General features: G+C 37.5%; 1 protein-coding gene across 1 annotated transcript; it reads right to left on the bottom strand.

Annotated features, from left to right (window-relative positions):
- Positions 1-1,375: 1,375 nt before the first annotated feature.
- On the bottom strand, positions 1,376-10,733 carry LOC144994601 (ankyrin repeat domain-containing protein 49-like). The gene is made up of 3 exons (XM_078953110.1): positions 10,541-10,733; positions 7,682-7,927; positions 1,376-1,988 (listed from the first exon to the last, which is right to left on the bottom strand). The coding sequence occupies exons 2-3, from the start codon at positions 7,892-7,894 to the stop codon at positions 1,512-1,514; spliced, it is 690 nt and encodes a 229-aa protein (XP_078809236.1). The 5' UTR covers positions 7,895-7,927; positions 10,541-10,733; the 3' UTR covers positions 1,376-1,511.
- Between the last annotated feature and the right edge of the window lie 7,994 nt (positions 10,734-18,727).

Genomic DNA, 18,727 nt, shown 5'->3' with positions numbered 1-18,727 from the left:
TTCCTTTGAAGGTAAATTGGTTACCTTTAAAGTCCATAAGAGTTGAGCTGTAGACACGTCTACCTTGCAATGAAGTTGACAAAATTAACAAAGCATAATTAAATTTCCAAATTATTGCGGTTTAGCTCGTGCTGGTTTGCGGCGCCTTCCGTCCGTGAAACCAGAGTTCGACTCCGGGCTGCTCCCTGTTCCCTTCTCTACCTCTGCCGGTTCCAAGCCCGGTTTGAGAAGGTTGCGTCAGGAAGGGCATCCGGCGTAAAACATTGCCAAATTTACCATGCGACTTGTTCGCTGTGGCGACCCCTGATGGGAGAAGCCGGAAGTGGAAGAAGAATTAAATTTCCAAATTAAAATCCTTTTGATGCTTTATTTCCTCATGATCTTTAGATCCTGGTTGGAAACCATCATGAATGAGTGTCCACAAGAATTAAGTGTAACTTAACTGTGTGCTCCAAAGCCTGAAACCAGACCACTTCTTAAATTAGTGGAGGACAGTGATGAAGGCAAATAAAATCTGAACCAAACTGCAGATATTTAGAACTATTTAATGGGACAATTTTTCCCTAAAATTTTAGTGCTTTCTTGCTGTTTTCAGTGATCGCTTATTTGAATTGAATATTTTCTATTTTTTATTACTCACCAGCAGATATCCAAGCAGAAACGGTTGTGTCCGAAGCATGTTAAAGCTTGTAAATTTGTGTCAATACGACTCCTCTCTGATTTGAGGGTTTCACATTATATGTGTAAAAGCAGTAATAATGTTTATGGTAAATGTTTTTAATGGATTTGTAAAAAAAAAAAAAAACATTCAGACTTTAATGGGGACTGTGTCATGGTTATTAGGAAAAAGGTGGTTCATTAAAAAAGTATTTATAAAGTCTTTTAAAGACCCACTTTAATGAAAATGTTGGTGTTTTTAACTCGTTCTTGTAGCATTTTTCTGATGCAAGGGGATATAGAATACATATAGAAGATACTGGTATATAAAACACTTTAAAACAGCATTTCTGTGCATTTCTTTATTTAAATCATTGTGAATCAGGAGCAGATGGAAAAATGCTGTTTCAAAAAAATGTGTTGTCGTGACTCACAAACTACACTCCGTGGGCCACAAATGGGCAGTTTTTTTTTTCTTATGGCTAAAACCAGCATGATCATAATTAAAAGACCACTGAGAAGGCTTTTAAAAAAGATCAAAAGATGATTGGAGTGAGACTTTAAACTTTAAAGGAAGACTTTTTCATTATTATTATTAATAATGAAAAATTATTATTAAATTCATTATTATTAACTGAACCAAGACTTAACCAAGATTCTTTGCCTCATCTTCTATTTCCACACCGATTTGAGCGGTTAATAGTCAAGTTCAAGATGCTTTTGAAATACCAATAGTTTAATAAAACAGTTCAAAATCTAGAGTATTTTAGCCACATTCATCTTTGATCATATCAGTTTATTTTTTATAAGGTAGAACACATCTCATGCTATCATTCCATGAGACCTGCAAATATTTAAGTTGGCACTGCAGGTGGTATCACACTGATGCAGTCTTCTACCATCTCAAACAGAAAATAATGTGGGCCGCTGCGCCGGGCCACTTCTGCGGCCGTTTCCCCGCTGCTGCTGAGGAGCCTGGGCTTCAGGTGGCGCTTTGAGAGGAGGAGCTCCAACGTTTGAGCGAAGGATGGTTTGAATGAGGAAGCAGCCAGGTGTAAGGGGGTAAGGCCGCCGTTCGTCTGAGCGTTGATGTCTGCGCCGCTCTGCAGAAGACAGCTCGCCACAGCGGCGCGGCCCCAGCGGCAGGCGCTGTGCAGGGGAGTCCAGCCGTCTATGGTTCGAGGGTTGATGTCGGAGCCGTGGGAGAGTAAGGCGCACGCTGCTTCGACGTGACCGTTGTACGCCGCACGGTGCAGGGGCGTGTAGTTGTCCTCGTCGCGGCAGTGCACCAGCAGAGGATCAGCCGCCAGCAGACGCAGCAACGTTGGCAGCTGTAAGGAAGTGTGAGATAATTAGCAACAGTAACCCATGATTTCCTTTCTGTTCTGAAGGAATTCACATTTTAGACCCACTCCCATCATCTTTTGAGCTCTTTCAAAAGCATTCCCAGTAGGGGTGAAACGATTCCCATTTTTTGCAGCTATCACGTGTGTGTTGTCTGCTGTGATGCACTTGGTATCTTGCAATATTGATAATCGATTGATCGCATTTTGAAATGATTTAAAATGGTTTACGCCAGTTTGATTCGATTGACAACTTGCCTCAGACAAATAACTCTGGTTGGATCGAAGGAATACAAATCGATTCATCGTTACACCCCTAGTTCCCCGGTTGTCCTTAAATTATGATTAGGCTGTTTTTAGCAAAAATCAAAAACCTGGGTCATTATCTCAGACATAATTCTGCACAGAGGTAGTAGTTCATTAGAAATTTGCTGTTGCCGACAGCCCAGAGCAGGGAAATTGTGGCCCGCCCAGCATATATTCCACATCACAAATGCACTCTTTATTTTTATTTGACTTGTTTTATTTCAAGCAATCAAAGCCAGAATAATGAACAAAACAATACACATGGTAGTTTTACATTCATACAAAGACGTTTAAAAAATTGCATTTTTTTCCTCTACCCCTGATTTACACAGATTTGAATAAAGACATCCTCAGAAATGCAAATTTTAGCCTAATTTTCATCAGTATTATGCCACAAGAACATGTTCAAAACACCCAAATCCCAATTTTTAAAGGAATGGGGCTTTAGATCAAGCTGCAGAACCGCTACTCCCTTTCATCTCTCTGTGTTTGGATCACCTTTTGTGATCCTTTTGGAAAAAGGATCACAAAATAAAAAGCCGAACTAAGATGATAAATTACACATTAACTGATAAAAGAAGCAATAAAACTACAAGTTAATTGTAAAATGAAATGATTTATTGTGTGTATTGATAACAGCAGACGAGGTTTGATAAAAAACAAACAAAATGAATTATTCTGTGTTATCTTATTTCCTGACTAAACGGGTCTTTTATCATTCAGGAAAGATGTTCAGCCGGCAAAGACAAGAAACGTATAAAATGATGATTTTTTAATAAGTTAATGCATCAGTATGAACTCATTTTCTTTTCGCAGAGCTTGATGCTTTTATAAAGCATTCTCTGCAACCTTTGGGCTCAAAAACACTAATGTGGGAGGGGTCTATAGCAACCCCTGCTGCAGCTCATCCAAAAAAATCAAGTCCAAAGATCTTGAGCAACACTAGAAAAAAGATTCAACTTTTGTTTCTAATGACTAAAAAAAAAAGAAAATGTAAGATGTGGGGTTTAAAAAGTTTGCCTATAAAGCCATTTTCTTGTGTTTGCTGTTTAGTTTCATTATTGCATAGGTGATTTATCCTTGTGTTCATGGGCAAAGTTTACCTATGAGGCAGCTGGGGTAACTGTTGCACATCTGACCACTCCCAAAAATATACCCCAATGATTGTCTAAAAGGCTTCAGGGAAAAAAGTCCAACCATGATAGTTATTTCAAAATGTGTGAATCTGAAATTCTGAACAAAGGGAAAAGAAAAAAAAAACACTTTTAATTTGAAAAAACCTTGACTGACACAAAAAAGTGTGGATAAAACCATGTTCAGCCACAGCAGAAATACAGATTTAGATTTTATTGACCGTGTCCTTCTGTGATGGGAATGAATTCATTTAGGCAGGGATTAAAGATAATCTGCATTCCCAGGAGGGTAAATAATCCTCTGGGGAAAACAGCAACATGGCAGCAGTTACTACAATGTGCTGTAAGTAAATTCAGCTAAATCACTTTGTACTTTTTTTGTATTGATTGATTTAAATCCACAGGGCATTTCTTTTCAGGCCTTGTGCCCATGAAAAATGTATTTGGGATGCATGAGGCGTCGACATGCCGCGTTTTTCATTGCCTCCCCGTCGCACAGCTTTTATTCTATTTAAACTGCTTTCATTTATGCTGATTTTTCTGAAGTCAATTCCTCTCAGGCTCATTCTGGATTAACAGAAATGCTCTGTCAATGTAATTGGGGTTTTTTTCTTCCTTTTTTACAGCAACCTTTGCTAAAATGTCATTTCTGCTCAGCCTCTGCAACACCCATTGGACAGATAAGAGAAGAGTATGGAAGAAGAGGACAAACACACGAGTGTGAGGCTGCTAATTTGAACAAGTGGATGTTGCTGCAGCAAAGAGCAGCATGGCAACAGGTGCAGACATGCATTACAGCGGGAGGAGGCAAATGTGTTTGCTTTAATGTCATGTGACCACCTCCACTTTGCAAAACTCTCACGAAATGAATATAAAGAAAAACAGAAAAAACGTCTTAGTCTGAATTAGAGCCAAAGCCTTGCATGGAAACTTAAAAGTGGACTCAAAAAACGGAATTTGAAAGCTTAAGAATCTTTGAATATTTCTCTTCAACTTGCTGAAATGCTGCAACAACTAACCTTCTTTTTGCATCGACTGTATGTTTGCGAGGAAGATTTTGAAGAAGAAAAAAAGAAAGTCAAACTTGTATTCAGCATCGGCCTTCACTCAGTGTCTGCCATAGAAATGATGTGTTCCTGTCCTCCCAGAACTCATCGCCTTGCTTTAATCAAAACAACTAAAAATATTATTTGGCCGACTGTTAAAAGGCACATAAGATATGACTCACAGAGCAAGTATGTATGAAGGTTCATCTGACAAGCGTGAATGCTAAATGCTGTACATGACTTTGGAACACGAGGAAAAACAAAGCAATTACATGTTACATTATTCAAAACACCCCTGAGAGAAAGCAGAGCTGTTTTCATTAAAAGTTGAAGCAAGCTCTGAAGCTGCACTTCAGACTACGGAGAATTGATCTCATTACTGTTCTCAGTTATACAGGTTGAGCCCGAATTATCTTTTCATTCTTTTTTAACATTAAGTGTTCAGCTTAAAACAGCTTGGAGAAAAATGTGTGTAAATCTGCCTACTACTACATTTTTGGCAGGATTTCAATGAAAACGAAGGAAGTTGTAAATATTAGGTGAGCAAAACTAAACACTATTTCACAAAATCCACAAAATAAACTTTTTGGAGCTTTTAAGTGTATTATAATGTTAACTGCTCACAAAATAACAACCCCAAAGCGGTATCCATTCACGCAGCTCTGAGTATTCCTCAAAAAACCCTGAGCTCCAGCCCCTCCCAATCCATAAATACGAGCGAGTTCTCAAATTGTGACATCACAAAGTGAGAACAGCCCCTTCCAGGAAGAGTCTGTGGTGCCAGCACCAGGAAAACACACACAGACTTTCTTTGAGGAGCTAGCGGTGATCGGCTAAACACTTTACTTTTATACGCACAACGGTTTGGATGCTGTTTGATTTTGTGAGAGAAATGCAGACACGCTGCCGGGGCCAAATCTATTTCATGGCGTCATGAAACGGGCGGCACACACAAGGAGAGAAAGGCGGAGCCTCAGATATCGAGTCGTCTCACTTCCGGGTGGGAAAATGAGCTTGAGAAATAACTCAATTTTTATAGAAAAAAAATCCTCCTTTAGTGTGCCAAAGGTTACATATGATCATACATATGGATATAGTTTACCCTGAAAGACTTAAGAATTGCATGATAAAGCCCCTTTAAAGGTGACACAGAAGTATCAAAGGCTGCAGTTTCCAAAATGACCACTGGGGGCAGGTTTCTAAAGGACCAATTTGACATTTAATCCTATGTCTGGGATTGCAGCAAAACTCTTTTCCTACTTTGTTTGTTCTGTACTGAGTATGCTTTGTTTGAATACACCTGATCTGTATCCTGGCAACATAGACCATGTCCAAATTCCCACCCTAATCCCTGACTACTAAAAAAACTATATGGTGCAGGACTATGCAGTGCTCTGGATCGTAAAAGCTATTCGGATACCATGCTCACTACTTTCTTTATTTTTTAGAATGGCCAATATGACATCATTGATTTCACAAAGTGAAAATCTGATTGATATGAGCGCTTTGCGACAAACATTTCTAAATCAACTCTCTTCTAAAGATAAAAACGTTGATATTTTAATAAAACAATACATTTAAATACATTTGTCTTGACAATAATTGTTCAAATGCAATGCATTGTTGTCTATATCCGCCAATCTAGGGAGCATCGATGCACTCTGCTTTTTAGCACAGACTTCTGGGAAATTTCTAGGACACTCGATTTTGGAATTGTAGATTCAGACAGCACTACAAAATGGTGCTATAGTCCACTAAGTAGTGAAGGATTCTGGACACAGCTATAGTCTTTGTCTTTCAGTTGCTGCCTATAGCGGTGGCCACAGCCAATCATCTGCCTCCATCTATCCTCTGAATCCTTCTCACTCACACCGACCACGTGAACCTCCTCTTTGATCTTCCTAAAGGCCTTTTTCTTGGAGGCTCCAACATAATCTGTGTCCCTCCTCTGAACATGTCCAAACCATCTCAGTCTGCTTCCCTGCATTTATCTGCGACACATCTGACGTAAGTATTCATTCTTAATACTTTTCTACCCATCTTTGTCACCTCCATAAAAGAAAAGAAAAAACACCTTCATCTCTGCTTCCTGGCTCTCTCTCAGAGCCAACAACATGGCTACTCTGTCTTCTACACCTTTCCTTTTAATTCTTGCCGACACTCTTTAGTCATGGCATGCACACGCCTCTTCATCTATCCCACATTTTGCGTTGCTCTGGACTGCTGACCCTTAATACTTAACTCCTCAAATATGCATCAAACCACTTCTGCTGTAACAACACCTTGATTTAACATCTACATAACAGCAAAAACAGGAGTGAAAGGGGTTAAACAGTCCTCCACCTCCACCTTGAACTCCTGTCTCACAGCTATCATACATGTTCTGAACAACTACAACAAACTTCCTCCAAAAAAAGCTCCTCGATCTACAAAGATCCAATCCAGATCCTTCTGACCTTCATATGAAGCATCCCCAAAGCAAAAATGCTTTGTGTCTTCTTCATTTTTGTTTTTTTGTCATCTACTGATTGTGTTACTTTTGTTGGCAAGCCGTTTATCATTTCTTAGAGCCTAAACACCTTAAAAGTGTTGTTTTCTTTCAGTTACATTTATTTATAATGCTTTTTTCTTTTTTAGACTTCATGTAAGATGTGCAAACTTGAGGACAAACTGAACAAATTGGGATCTTCTCATCAGATTTAGCATGTCCTGTGCCCTCAGGTGCTGAAAATGTTACAGTCTGTCAAATGGTGGTCATGTTAATTGGGCTTTTTTTGTCACAGTAGGCTCAGCTGGGACCGTTCTGTGTGGACTTGGCATGTTCTCTCCATGCATGTGTCCAGAAACATGCTTCATAGGTTAATAGGTGTCTCTGACGTTAGGTGTGAATGTGTAAGCTATAAGTTGCTCTGGGGTATAAGTCCCAGCAGCCAAAAAAATAATATTAAATTAAAAAAAGTGCCATTCAAATCGCACCTCCTGGCCAAACTATATTGAAAAAAATGTGACTTATACTCAGAACAATACAGTAAAACCTGCCGAAACCTAATTGTTATGGTTTTATTCTTTTTTTATAGTTTTTCCCCCAGATGTGCTAGAAATGATATGAATGGAAGCAGCTGGCCGCTTTTAAATGATTACTATAATTATTCCAAATCTTTGGACCACCTTTCAGCACTGCCTCGGTTTAACTCACCCGATTGTTCTCTGCGGCCCACAGGACCAGCTCGGCCGGTCTGTCTCCGAGCTCGTCCTCTTTTGCTAAATACCACTCCTCGCTGTGGTCCTCCTCGTCCGTCTCCTTCTCCTCATCCTTGCTCTCGGTCCACAGGCCGCTGCCTCCTCGAGGAATCAGGTGACCGTGAGTGTCGAGAAGTTCCAGCTGGTTAAAGTCTTCTGGAAAGTCCATCTCTGGCTGTTGTCCACTCAGAATTTTAACACACTGAAAAACAGCGACAAGTTTCAGCAAATGGAAAGACCGAAACACGTCAAATACTATTAATTAAGGAGGAGCAGAGGAGTTTAACTCCATCTGTGTCAGTGCAGTTCATTTTTAGAACTATTTTTTTTTTTCAAATACATTCCTATTCATATTTGTTAATAATCCAGATATTTCACATTTAGGATGAGACATGTGGGACAGATTCTACCTTCACTCAGAGGATTTCAGCATGCTCACACTAACAACATGGATTGTAACTGGCCTTGTAGGCACGATGTTCTGATATCTGCATAACTCTTTCCACCAGCTGACAGTTTGTTGCAGAAAATATTTGCTCTGCTCTCCTTTTGTCAACTCTGAATTTTCATCTCAACTCTCCTGAGGGGGGATCTGGACATGAATGACAAACAAGCTTTAGGGGTCCACTTGCCTTTTTCAGTGAGTGTTGTTGGCTAATTGAAAAATAATGAACTGTGTGGCTGCCAGACTCACCATTGATGAGAGTTTTTGATGCATTTAAAGATCCATTAGGATGCAAATTGTGTTTTTAACATGTTCTTGTGGCCTTTTTTTTCTTATAAGTGAGAAAATATGTCAAGAAATTGGCACTTAGAATTGCATTTTTGAGTATTTGAGAAGGGGGTTGCTCCGTGACAACAGTCCCACCCACTCCTCAGAGGTGAATTTCCAATGAACTACTGCCGCTCTGCAGAAACTTTGTCCAGGAAAACGACACAGAATTTTTCTTTTTTGGGGTAAAAGCAGCATAATCATTATTCAAAACCACCGGGAACACTATTAAAATAGATCAAAAGATGATCGTAGTGGGACTTGAAATGGTCTATGTGTGCAGTGACTTTGTTTACATCAACGTGAATTACTCTCCTCTAGTAAGAACAGTAGAGTTTGGCATGTACATGTCAACTTTAAATTAGCTACTCCAGTTGCTCCCAAGTGGAGTTGAAGGCATTCACCCTAGAAAAATGCAACTGTTGGGTGTCTTGAGTAACAATGAGTAACAAACTGGGTCTCCTGTGAATTTGAAACCTTCAGTTAGAGATAAAATCCCTCAGGTTGCATTTGACTGATCTGCCATTCTTCACTTGGATCTTGATGTCACACTGACTTGTATTTAAAAAGTTCTTTTTAAAACTATAACCCCCCTGATGTTTTTATTTTATGCAAATTGCATTTAATTTTAAATGTACCCAAGTTTTCTTATGACTAGTTTATATCTAACAGACCACCACAGAACATTATGAGGTGTGAATGACAACGTAAAGCAATTTACTTTTGTGTTCTTTCAAAGAGCGTTTTTTTTTGAATCTATTTTCTTTAATTGGTGTCTGTTTCATTCTCAAAGTTGAACCTGTTAAACCGACATAAGAAAACAACAACAAAAAGGTCGAAATATTTGAAGGGAAATTGTTATTGTTATCCTGTCATCTAGAGAATCAAGTATTGATTGTCATCAATACTGTTCAGGATTTATAGTTGGCTGCAGAGCATTCTACAAAAACCAAAACATTTAGAGGTTTGGACATTCATTTTATTTAGATCAATGTTACAACTCTATCTTGAATGAATTAAATTGAAATTCAGAAAACCTAACAATCAACCCATCAAGCTGGAGGTTTTGATTCTCCTTTAAAGCCTTTTATTGTATTTTTTAAGGAGAATATCTATATATTTATTTAAATAAAGCGCACCACATTTGATTAATTTAAATTATTCCTATGTAAATAAATAAACTAAAAAAATCGCTTAAACTTTAAAAAAAATAATCAGTAATTGAACTGAGTTCAATTGTAAAAAATTATTGCAAACTTGTTGATCAATTTCAGATCATTTGTTCAAGATGTTTGGCAAACATTAATATACACAGCTATAGTTTCTTCTGTGAATCGAGCATTTTTCTGCCAATTGGTTGTTTAGAGGTTCAAATCCCAGGCTTGACAGTCACTTGTTTGGCACACACATGGGTCACATGGCTAAACATTGTTGAAACAAACAAACTAGAAGTTTTTTTGAGTGAAACTGAAAACAGTAGCTAAATGTGTAAATGTGTTTCAAAAGGACCAGATTCTCTTTATAGTTGAAGGGATGTTACACCTAAATGCTATAATTCAGCTATTAGGTGAAACTTTGAACAAAGTCAAAATTGACTTTTACCAAGTAAAGAATCATTTCCGAAATGCCATGATTCTGTAAGGCAGGAGGAAATACCTGATCATTCTATTATTATATTCATAAATATGCCGTTAGCTTTTACCTTCTGGAACTACACTAAAGTGCAAAATTCTCACATTGTCCATTTTCTAAGCAAAGATAGAGATTCAAACGTTTTATCATCCACCCCAAAAGGAAGCTAAGAGTAAACACGAGTCTTTCATTCTCGAATCGATGAATGGATAATAGCATTAGCTTAAAAAGTTAAAATAACTTGATATTTTCAGAGTCTTAAAAAGGCTAATCGATGTATATGAAAAGTGGAAACTATGTCTGAAAAAAACAAAAAAATATAAAATAATGAAAAAGCAATTAGAACCCTTAAAACTACTGAAGACAAAGTAACTGGATGACTTCTGTAAAAAAACAAAGGTTAAGACGTACCCAGAAACCCTTTCGGCAAGTGCACACTTCAAACCGCTGAGACCGCCGCTTTGCATATATACGGTAACATTAATACAATCCTAAATTTAAGGTAATTTCCATTTGATCGGCTATATCAAACTATAACGTGCCATTTTTGGACACAAAAACCCTTAACATCCCCCGGACCCTCAGTCGGAAGCGTAAAACAAGCAAAGCATTGTGGGATATGTAGTTTATTAAGCTATTCACCGTTGTGAAATCGCACTGAATATACACCATTACCCATAAGTCCATCTTACGACTTACTTCTTCACTGAAAACATTGTAGCAGCGTTCATGATGGCTACGTTTGTAACTGGTGTAATTGATGAGTTTTGCATCTTTGTTACATTACAGGTGATTTATAAAGGTTTCAAAGTCACAACATCGCGACATTAGATGAACTTGGCGTTATTTAACAACTGAACAAAGAGAAATTGTTTATTTAACCTATAATACAATAATTTGTCGTATTTTATTATGTATTGTATTGATTGTATTTTGCTTACTCTCCTGAAATGCATTCACTTGAAATAAATATACAAAATAAATAAATAAAAACTTAAAGTCTGACTATTTGTGGTGCAGTGTTTTCTGCTTAATTTTAGGAATGCAACTATTTATTTTAATAACGATTGGATTCAAATCATAATGTTATCATTACTTGTGGTTACTGACATGATTCATAGTCAACATTGATTCATTTTTAACAATTTACTGACTTAAAATCAATCCAGAACATCTTTAGTCAAAAATTCAAAGTGTGGCTCAGAGATAAATACCTGGGTACGGAAGAGTGCAGATTAAATTTTCCAGACTCCTTCTATTTCTTGGAAATTAATTAAGTGCAAATTAATTATGTGCACAATTAAACAAGAATTGATTCACAGTTTCAAATAGTTTAGCCCACTGTTGTTTTTACACATAGAAACAAATAGAACATTATTTGAGTATTCTACCGCACTGATCACATGTCTTTGCTAAATTCAGATTTTTAAACACATTGGACTGGAATGATGGCTTGGTCATTTTTTGCTGTCATCACATGTGTTGTTTGCTGTGTTGGCACGTGGTCATTTTTACGTAACAGTAAAATAAACCTACAGTGCCTTAATCCAAATTGACTCATAAATCGATTTATAAAATTTAGAAACAAATTTGAAATGGTATAGGTCAATTCGATTAACAACTTGCCTCAGATAAATGGATTTGGTTGCATTGTAGGAATAGTCTAGTGGTTAAACCCCTGCTTAATTTGCTGGTGACATGTAAATGGCGTGTACTTATGTAGCGATTTACAACCTTCCTTGAAGGTCCAAAGCGTTTTACAGTCACAGTTCCACTCACACACACATTCACACTGCACTACCTCTGTACCACAGCGGCCCCTTCTTAAAACCTTTCACTTCAGTCAGTTCTTTTGTCATTCACATTTAATGATTCTTGGGAGAGTTTCTCCTGACAAGAGAACATTACTGCAAATAGTTTCCCCCTTCAGCTTTACAGCACTATTATTCAGTTCCTCTTGAAGTCACTCAACCCAAACTTCAGACAGAGACTCAAACAGTCTCTGACTCAAACAGGCAGGAAATAGTGCCGACATGCATAGAGAAAGTGAAGAAAATATGGTGTTCAATGAAAATCTTAGTAGCTGCCTCTCAATTGTGCTTCTATCCCTACACACACCACTCTCTTTACAGATTCATTTATTTTAGACAGGTTCTCTTCTTGCCTTTCAGGGTCGAGGAGATAGTTTCATTTGAATTCTTTTTTTGGCACGACTTTATTTCATGCCTACATCAGAAGAATTCTAATCAAGATCAGACACTTTATTTGTCATTTTCATACATACAATGAATTTTAAAAGTACTCTTAGGTCATTGCATCATTCATCATTCTTCAGGATCCCTAGTACTGAGAATTTAACACTATTCCTTCATTAATATCCACGTAGCCCCTGTAAGCTCTGTAGATCCTCGTCATATTTGCAAAAAGATGTCAGAGTAAAAGCCAAAATCCTTATCAGCATGACAGTCATTTTTACATTTTACAAACAGTCAAAAGGTTTAATTCAGTGTTTAGATCCTCTTTGCGTTTTATCTAATAAAACTATGATGTCTGACCAAGTGAAGCAATTACTTATATCTGTTCATATGTGGACTCCCTTAGTGCTCCATAAAAGGATGTTCAGTTCAGTTCAATTACCGTAAGTTTTATTTATATAACCCAATATGACAACAGAGTTGTCTTAACGGGCTTCACAGATTGTACAAAACATAAAATCAGTCATAAAATACAATACCTGATTGTTAAACTATACAGACTCGGTTGAACTGGACATCTCCGCCTTTAGACCCCCCTTCTCAGTAAGGAAAAACTTCTAAAAAAACAGATTCCAGAGGGAAAAAAAGAAGAAACCTCAGGGTTGTCCGCATGAAGGATGAGACTTCTCCCAGGACAGACTGTACCAGGACTTTTAGAGAAGAATTAACTTATCTAACGCTACAACTACATGTTAGAATACTGTAACAGATGGGATTCATCCAAATGGAACTGGACTGGGGGGACAGCTGGGGGCTTGAGACGATCAGGAGGCGAGGTCCACGGCCAAGTATAGGAGCACAGACGAGCCAACTGGAATCTCCAATTTATATCCCCTGTTGGTCAAGTGCAAGGTTGTTGAGGTTTCTGGAACCTACACACTCACACTCATTGAATAGTCACCAATCAACCTACGAAGCAAGTTTTCAGACTGTTGGAGAGATCTGGAGTACCTGGAAAAAGACATGTGCACAGGGAGAACATACAAATTGTGTACAGAAAGAACCCAGCTGGTGTTTGAGAGAACATCTGTAAACAATTGTATGAAATAGCATGATAATAACCAGGTTTCTGAAGGTTCCAAATGCAAAAATGCATTATGTTACCAAAGAGAGAGATTTTGAAGGTACAGATGGGTTTTTGCGAGCAAACAAATTATATTTTTCTTTAAAATTCAAGCAAGGATATTGGGTTACATTTGATTGTAACCTGAGAGTGGATTTGCACCCACAACCTCCCAGTCACAAGGGTGGACACTCTACCATTAGGCTGCACAATTTTTACTTTTAATTTTAATTTTTAATGTTCTAGTGAAGATTTATATTTACATTTCATCATTGTAAGATTTTCATTTTTAAATTTATGTTGTCTTACTTCTTGATTTTCCTCTTAAATTTTGAATCTTTGGCTGTATTTTCTGCAGTTCTGTGTTGTCTAATGACTATTTTTTGTGCACTAAGTAGACTGTGAACAACCTGGATTTGATAATCCACAGAATAAGAAGGATTCCAAAATTTAAACTGTCATTTCCTGTAAGAAAACTGCTTTTTAAAAGAAAAAAATCCATTAAACAGGCAAATCGCTGCATTTTACATGGCACTGATAAAATGTTGTGACCAGCAGCTGTGAAACTTGCCCCTCTCTGAAAAACATGGAGCTTTTTCTTCCCTTTTCAGTAGACTGTCAAAACCATGAGAAGCACTTTCAGGACAGTTGTGCTTTCTCAGGGGTTTACCAGAAGGACCCAATGCCTCTGTGTGATTTTTATGGACTCACATTCTAAAACAGTTGTGGTAAAATTATAAATAGATCATCATTGGACTCCATCTCCATAGCAATAGCAAAGGTTGCATCCACTCAGCTGTGATGATGTTGCTCAATTCCTGAAGACAAACTCCTAATGTTTTCTGCATTATTTGCCTTTTGTTGTAGATAAAGTGCTGTACAACCCAAAAAGTCCCTTTTGGCTTGCAGTGTAGGAGCAAGATTATTGCAGATGCTGAGTAATTATCTTAAAGTTACCTGAGAGATTGCTGTACGTCTGGTCTCTCCAACGGTAGTCTCCCAGGGAGAAGCACTGAAATGTCACGAAAAGCAACCATTGGGATGATTCTGAGCTCAATGTGCAGAAGTGAAGCTCAAGCGTGAGCAAACATGCTCGATTGTATTTGTGTGATTCTGTTTGTGCTTGACTGAAATACTACAGATGAACAAAAATTCACAGATTATTTTTTGTTTTTAAAGCATTCTATAGTTATAAAGACTACCCTTGCATTATTTCCATCACAATAAAAGTGAAATATTACTGATGAGGGTTTTATAGACCTAAATGTCATGACCCCAGGGATCCCCTGGCAGGTAATTTTTCCTTCTTCAATTACTTACAATTACTTAGGATTTAAAATGTACAGACATACGATTTACTAAGAGCAGATATGAATAAAATTAGCTGAGACTTACTTTTTTAAATGATGAAAAAAACCTTTCATTACACTATTAATACAAAATTTAATGAGATAGAAAAAGAAATCAAAATTGTTTGAGTCTTTTTGGCAATGAAGGTGATGTAAAACCCAAATAGACTTGGTAAGTGTAATAAATGAATTTAAACAGGATCAAAACAAATAATAAACTAAAACTGATAAATATAGAACCTGAACATAGCATGTTACAGTTTTTCTCAGTCACTTTAGTACAATTCTCAGATCAAAATTGAAGTTTGCAAATACGTGTGCATTTCTCAAAACAATTTGTACAAACAGCAAAACACTATGGATTTCTTGCAAAAGCCTGTAACTTGCTCAAAATCTTTAGTTCATCTCTCAAAACTAAGTCTTTATGTCATTGAACATGTCAGTGCCATTAGAATGTCAAGTCCTTGTGTCATTGTCTATGAACAAGACAGTTTTATTGTTCATATTGTAATTTGTTGACAGACCATGTCATACCAACATAGAAAAAACCCACTGCAAACAGTAACACAAAGGGAAAAAAAGATAGGACAATATTCTGTACAACAGTACAGGCAGTGCAGTAGGAATTGGTGTGGTCTTCCTACACCTCTTGTCGTTCCTGTGTGTTAGGACACAAATTCTCATCCACATCAGAGCGAAAATTCTCTCTTGCAATGCAGCGAAATATGTTTGTCACATTACGACAACTTGGTCAACCATTTTGCAGTTAATGACTTATACGATGAACTAATGACTAGGTGTTTTGAGGAGTAAGACTATTGCACAGTGAACTATATAATACATTTTGATCAACATGACATAAACGATTGATAATGTAGCAAAGAGCAGAGAATTGTACATAATCATTTGCATGGATGTACTAAAGCAATTGCAACTTGTTCAAAGAAGTGAGAAACTGCTTATATGATGTGCACAAGTGACATCATGATGTGAAGATTGAACAAATAGTTTTGGGAATTTCATTCTGATCTGAGAATTGTACTAAAGCAACTGAAAAAACTGTAAGACAATGAACAAGAGCATTTAACACTGACTAATGTGGATCTACATGCATTGACAACTAAATGCAAATGGTTTTTCAATTCTTTTTTTGAAATTTAACTGATCCTGTCCAACAGCTGAGCAAGCAGATTGAAGGCCTCTTGTGTTGGACTTAATTTACTGTTACAACATGGAGTTATGAATCTTCTGATACACAAGGTGTATATTTGAATAAACCCCTTATGTAATTTAGACTAAACTTTATTTATATTATTATATTTGTAACAGTTTTATGTTGGACCAGACAGAAAAGAAGAGGAGGGAACAAGAGGAAGTGATGTAAGAGAGAAAGGGGGGGCTATGAGAGTGATTATTGGGGGGGGGGGGGGGGGGGGGGGGTAAAATCACAAAGTATCATCAAGCAAAAAGTTGCTGGAAGTTTATTACTGTTAGGTGTAGATGTCTAATAAATCTAAAAGGGGCGGGGCCTGTCCACACACACTCAAATGTTACAAACATACCTGCTGGTCCAAAACATGTTCACATACAAACATGTCGATGTGTACACAATACAACTACCATTCGCACACACATACTTATGCATTCAGATCAACACATATGAAACATTCGTTAATTCTGAACTTAAAATCAATTTGTTTATGACAGTTGTTGCCAGGGGCATTCTTGCTGTGGGGTGTGTGCAGCGCCTGCTAAGATCTTCTGTGTTATGTCTAGGTTGAATAATGAGGAGATAAACTATTAGAGAAAAAATACATACTTGATCGAATCCATCCATCTATCAGTCTATCCTTCAAATCTGCCTAATCTCTTTCAGGTTGGCAGGGATGCTGGAGCCTATCCCAACCAACATCAGGCAATGACAGAACATCACAAAACATAAACCTTAAAGTGGAAAAAACAACTAAACTAAACTATGAGAAGCAGGTATTTTTGTTTTCGTTTTGATCACACAGACAGGTGTGCAACAATTGTACAAATGCTTTGTAATAGAAAAAAACTCTTACAGCAATCTCTAAATGTTTTCTTGATTATAATTCTTTGGGGTTTCAGGTTTCTCTGCTGACATTTACTGCAGCTGAGAGAAATCAAGCATCTTGTCACTCGCGACGTTACTGTTTGGGTTGTGTACCCATGGAGATAAATAGGGATGCTTTAATCAAAAAAGCCATTTTTTTTCTCCCCATGAACATCTAGATGAAACACAGTCTATGGGCATTAATGACAGCTCGAAATGAGAAACTGTTGGTATCCCAGTGAAAATGAGGCACCTGAGGTGGAGTAGAATATTTTTCTCAGATGCAGAAAATAAAAAGGCTCACAAAAAAAGAGATTACTTCATTGACCTCGAAAGCAAAAAAGAAATACAGGCTAAACCAAATGAAGGTGTGCAGAGGGTTGTGATAGCAGTGAATGAAGCACATGTAAGTGGGCTTGACAGAGAAGGAAACAGATGTGATTTTTGGAAAAGCGCAGCCTCGTAGAGAGGAGAGCAGAAGAGGTTCATGAACCACACAGAACAGGATGAAAGTGACAACGATGGCTACATTTCAGGAGGAAGGAATAGCAGGTGATACAAGACGGAGAAAGAGAAAGAGGGAGAAAAGTGAATGCATGTGTCCCTTCTGCAATATGAAAGAGAAAAAAGCTGGAAATAAGCAGCGCCAGGCTACTTTTGGTCAAATTAGTGACATTACAGAAGATGAAGAGAAAGGGACGAGTGAAAAGAGTTAATGATTGAAAAGTTCAGAGGGAATACGTCGCTGAGGTGTTTGATGAAGATTGCTAAAAAGGTATTTAGCGTAAATACTGGACAGAAAAGTGAGGAGACCTTGGGGTGGAATGAGCAAATATTTTGACCAAATAAGAAAAAAGAAACAGTGATGTAAGACGCAGCAAGCCACTGAACAAAGAAAAATTGACACATAATTGACACTAATGTAAAACATGTTGAAATGATAAGGCCTGAGGGAAATGATCAAGAGGGAAAAGCCCTGCAACAAAGGTACAAGAACTGCTGAAGGAATCCTTGATGTGTGTCAAACAAGTGCAAAGCTTATCATACCCACTACAGAGAGCAAAGAGTTATTGAAAATAATAGGAGGTGTGGCAATCGCTCAGCAACAGAGTGCCTTTCATGAATAAAGCCTGTTGACTAAAACATGCCAGCGTTTTTAATTGAAAGCAAGACTGAGATTGTGCCGCCTGCTTGCAGAACCCCCACATGGGAGCACAGTGTTCGAATTTACAAAGGCTACTTTGCCCTGAAAACAAACATGTTAACAAGTGCCAATCAGTGGCAGCAGGGAAAAAATTAGAGCAAAAAAAATAAAAAAGGTAATCTTTGTGCATAAGCTCCCTCAACTTCTCCCTGCAAACCGTATTAATGTAAAAAAAGAGAGCTTGTTTTAAAATAAGATAAAATATTTATTGATCCCAACGTAGGAAATTTGATTGTTGCAGCAGGAGTGCACAAAAAAGTGAGAATTTACCAAAAAAAAAAGAAAAAAAAAGAAAATCAACAGCAGTAATGCATCTTACAAGCCTTTCAGCCTGTACTTTACTAAGAAAGAGTGCAGGCTTTGTAGGTAAAGACAAAGACTTTAAAAAATAATAAAAATAGCACTTTATGAGATAAGTAGCTTAACCATTTTGTTAGTTTTTCATTAATTTTTTTAGCTCAAACAGGCAGAAATCCTGTACAAAAACTCACCGAGAATCTCAAAACACTAGCCTTTTCTTCTTTTTGGGCAAATTAGCAATTTTGTGCGCACAAAAACAACACACAGATGAGGGGAAAATGTGTAATTTTTGTTTGTTCTGTCCTAAATATTTGACACGTGCCAGATATTCGAGAATGAAGATACATTTG

The sequence above is a fragment of the Oryzias latipes genome, chromosome 1 (assembly GCF_053564925.1).
Source record: "Oryzias latipes strain Hd-rR chromosome 1, Olatipes_Hd-rR_3.1".
In the NCBI taxonomy this organism is placed as follows: domain Eukaryota; kingdom Metazoa; phylum Chordata; class Actinopteri; order Beloniformes; family Adrianichthyidae; genus Oryzias; species Oryzias latipes.
Note: the sequence above shows the minus strand (reverse complement) of the source record. Positions and strands in the feature narration are given on the sequence as shown.

What these genes read in the sequence shown, in the direction of transcription:
- LOC144994601 (XM_078953110.1), bottom strand. Translation starts at nt 7,894, where the DNA reads ATGGACTTTCCAGAAGACTTTAACCAGCTGGAACTTCTCGACACTCAC. An exon ending in GGGCCGCAGAGAACAATCGG is followed by an intron (nt 1,989 to 7,681) that starts GTGAGTTAAACC and finishes ACTTCCTTACAG; the next exon opens with CTGCCAACGTTGCTGCGTCT.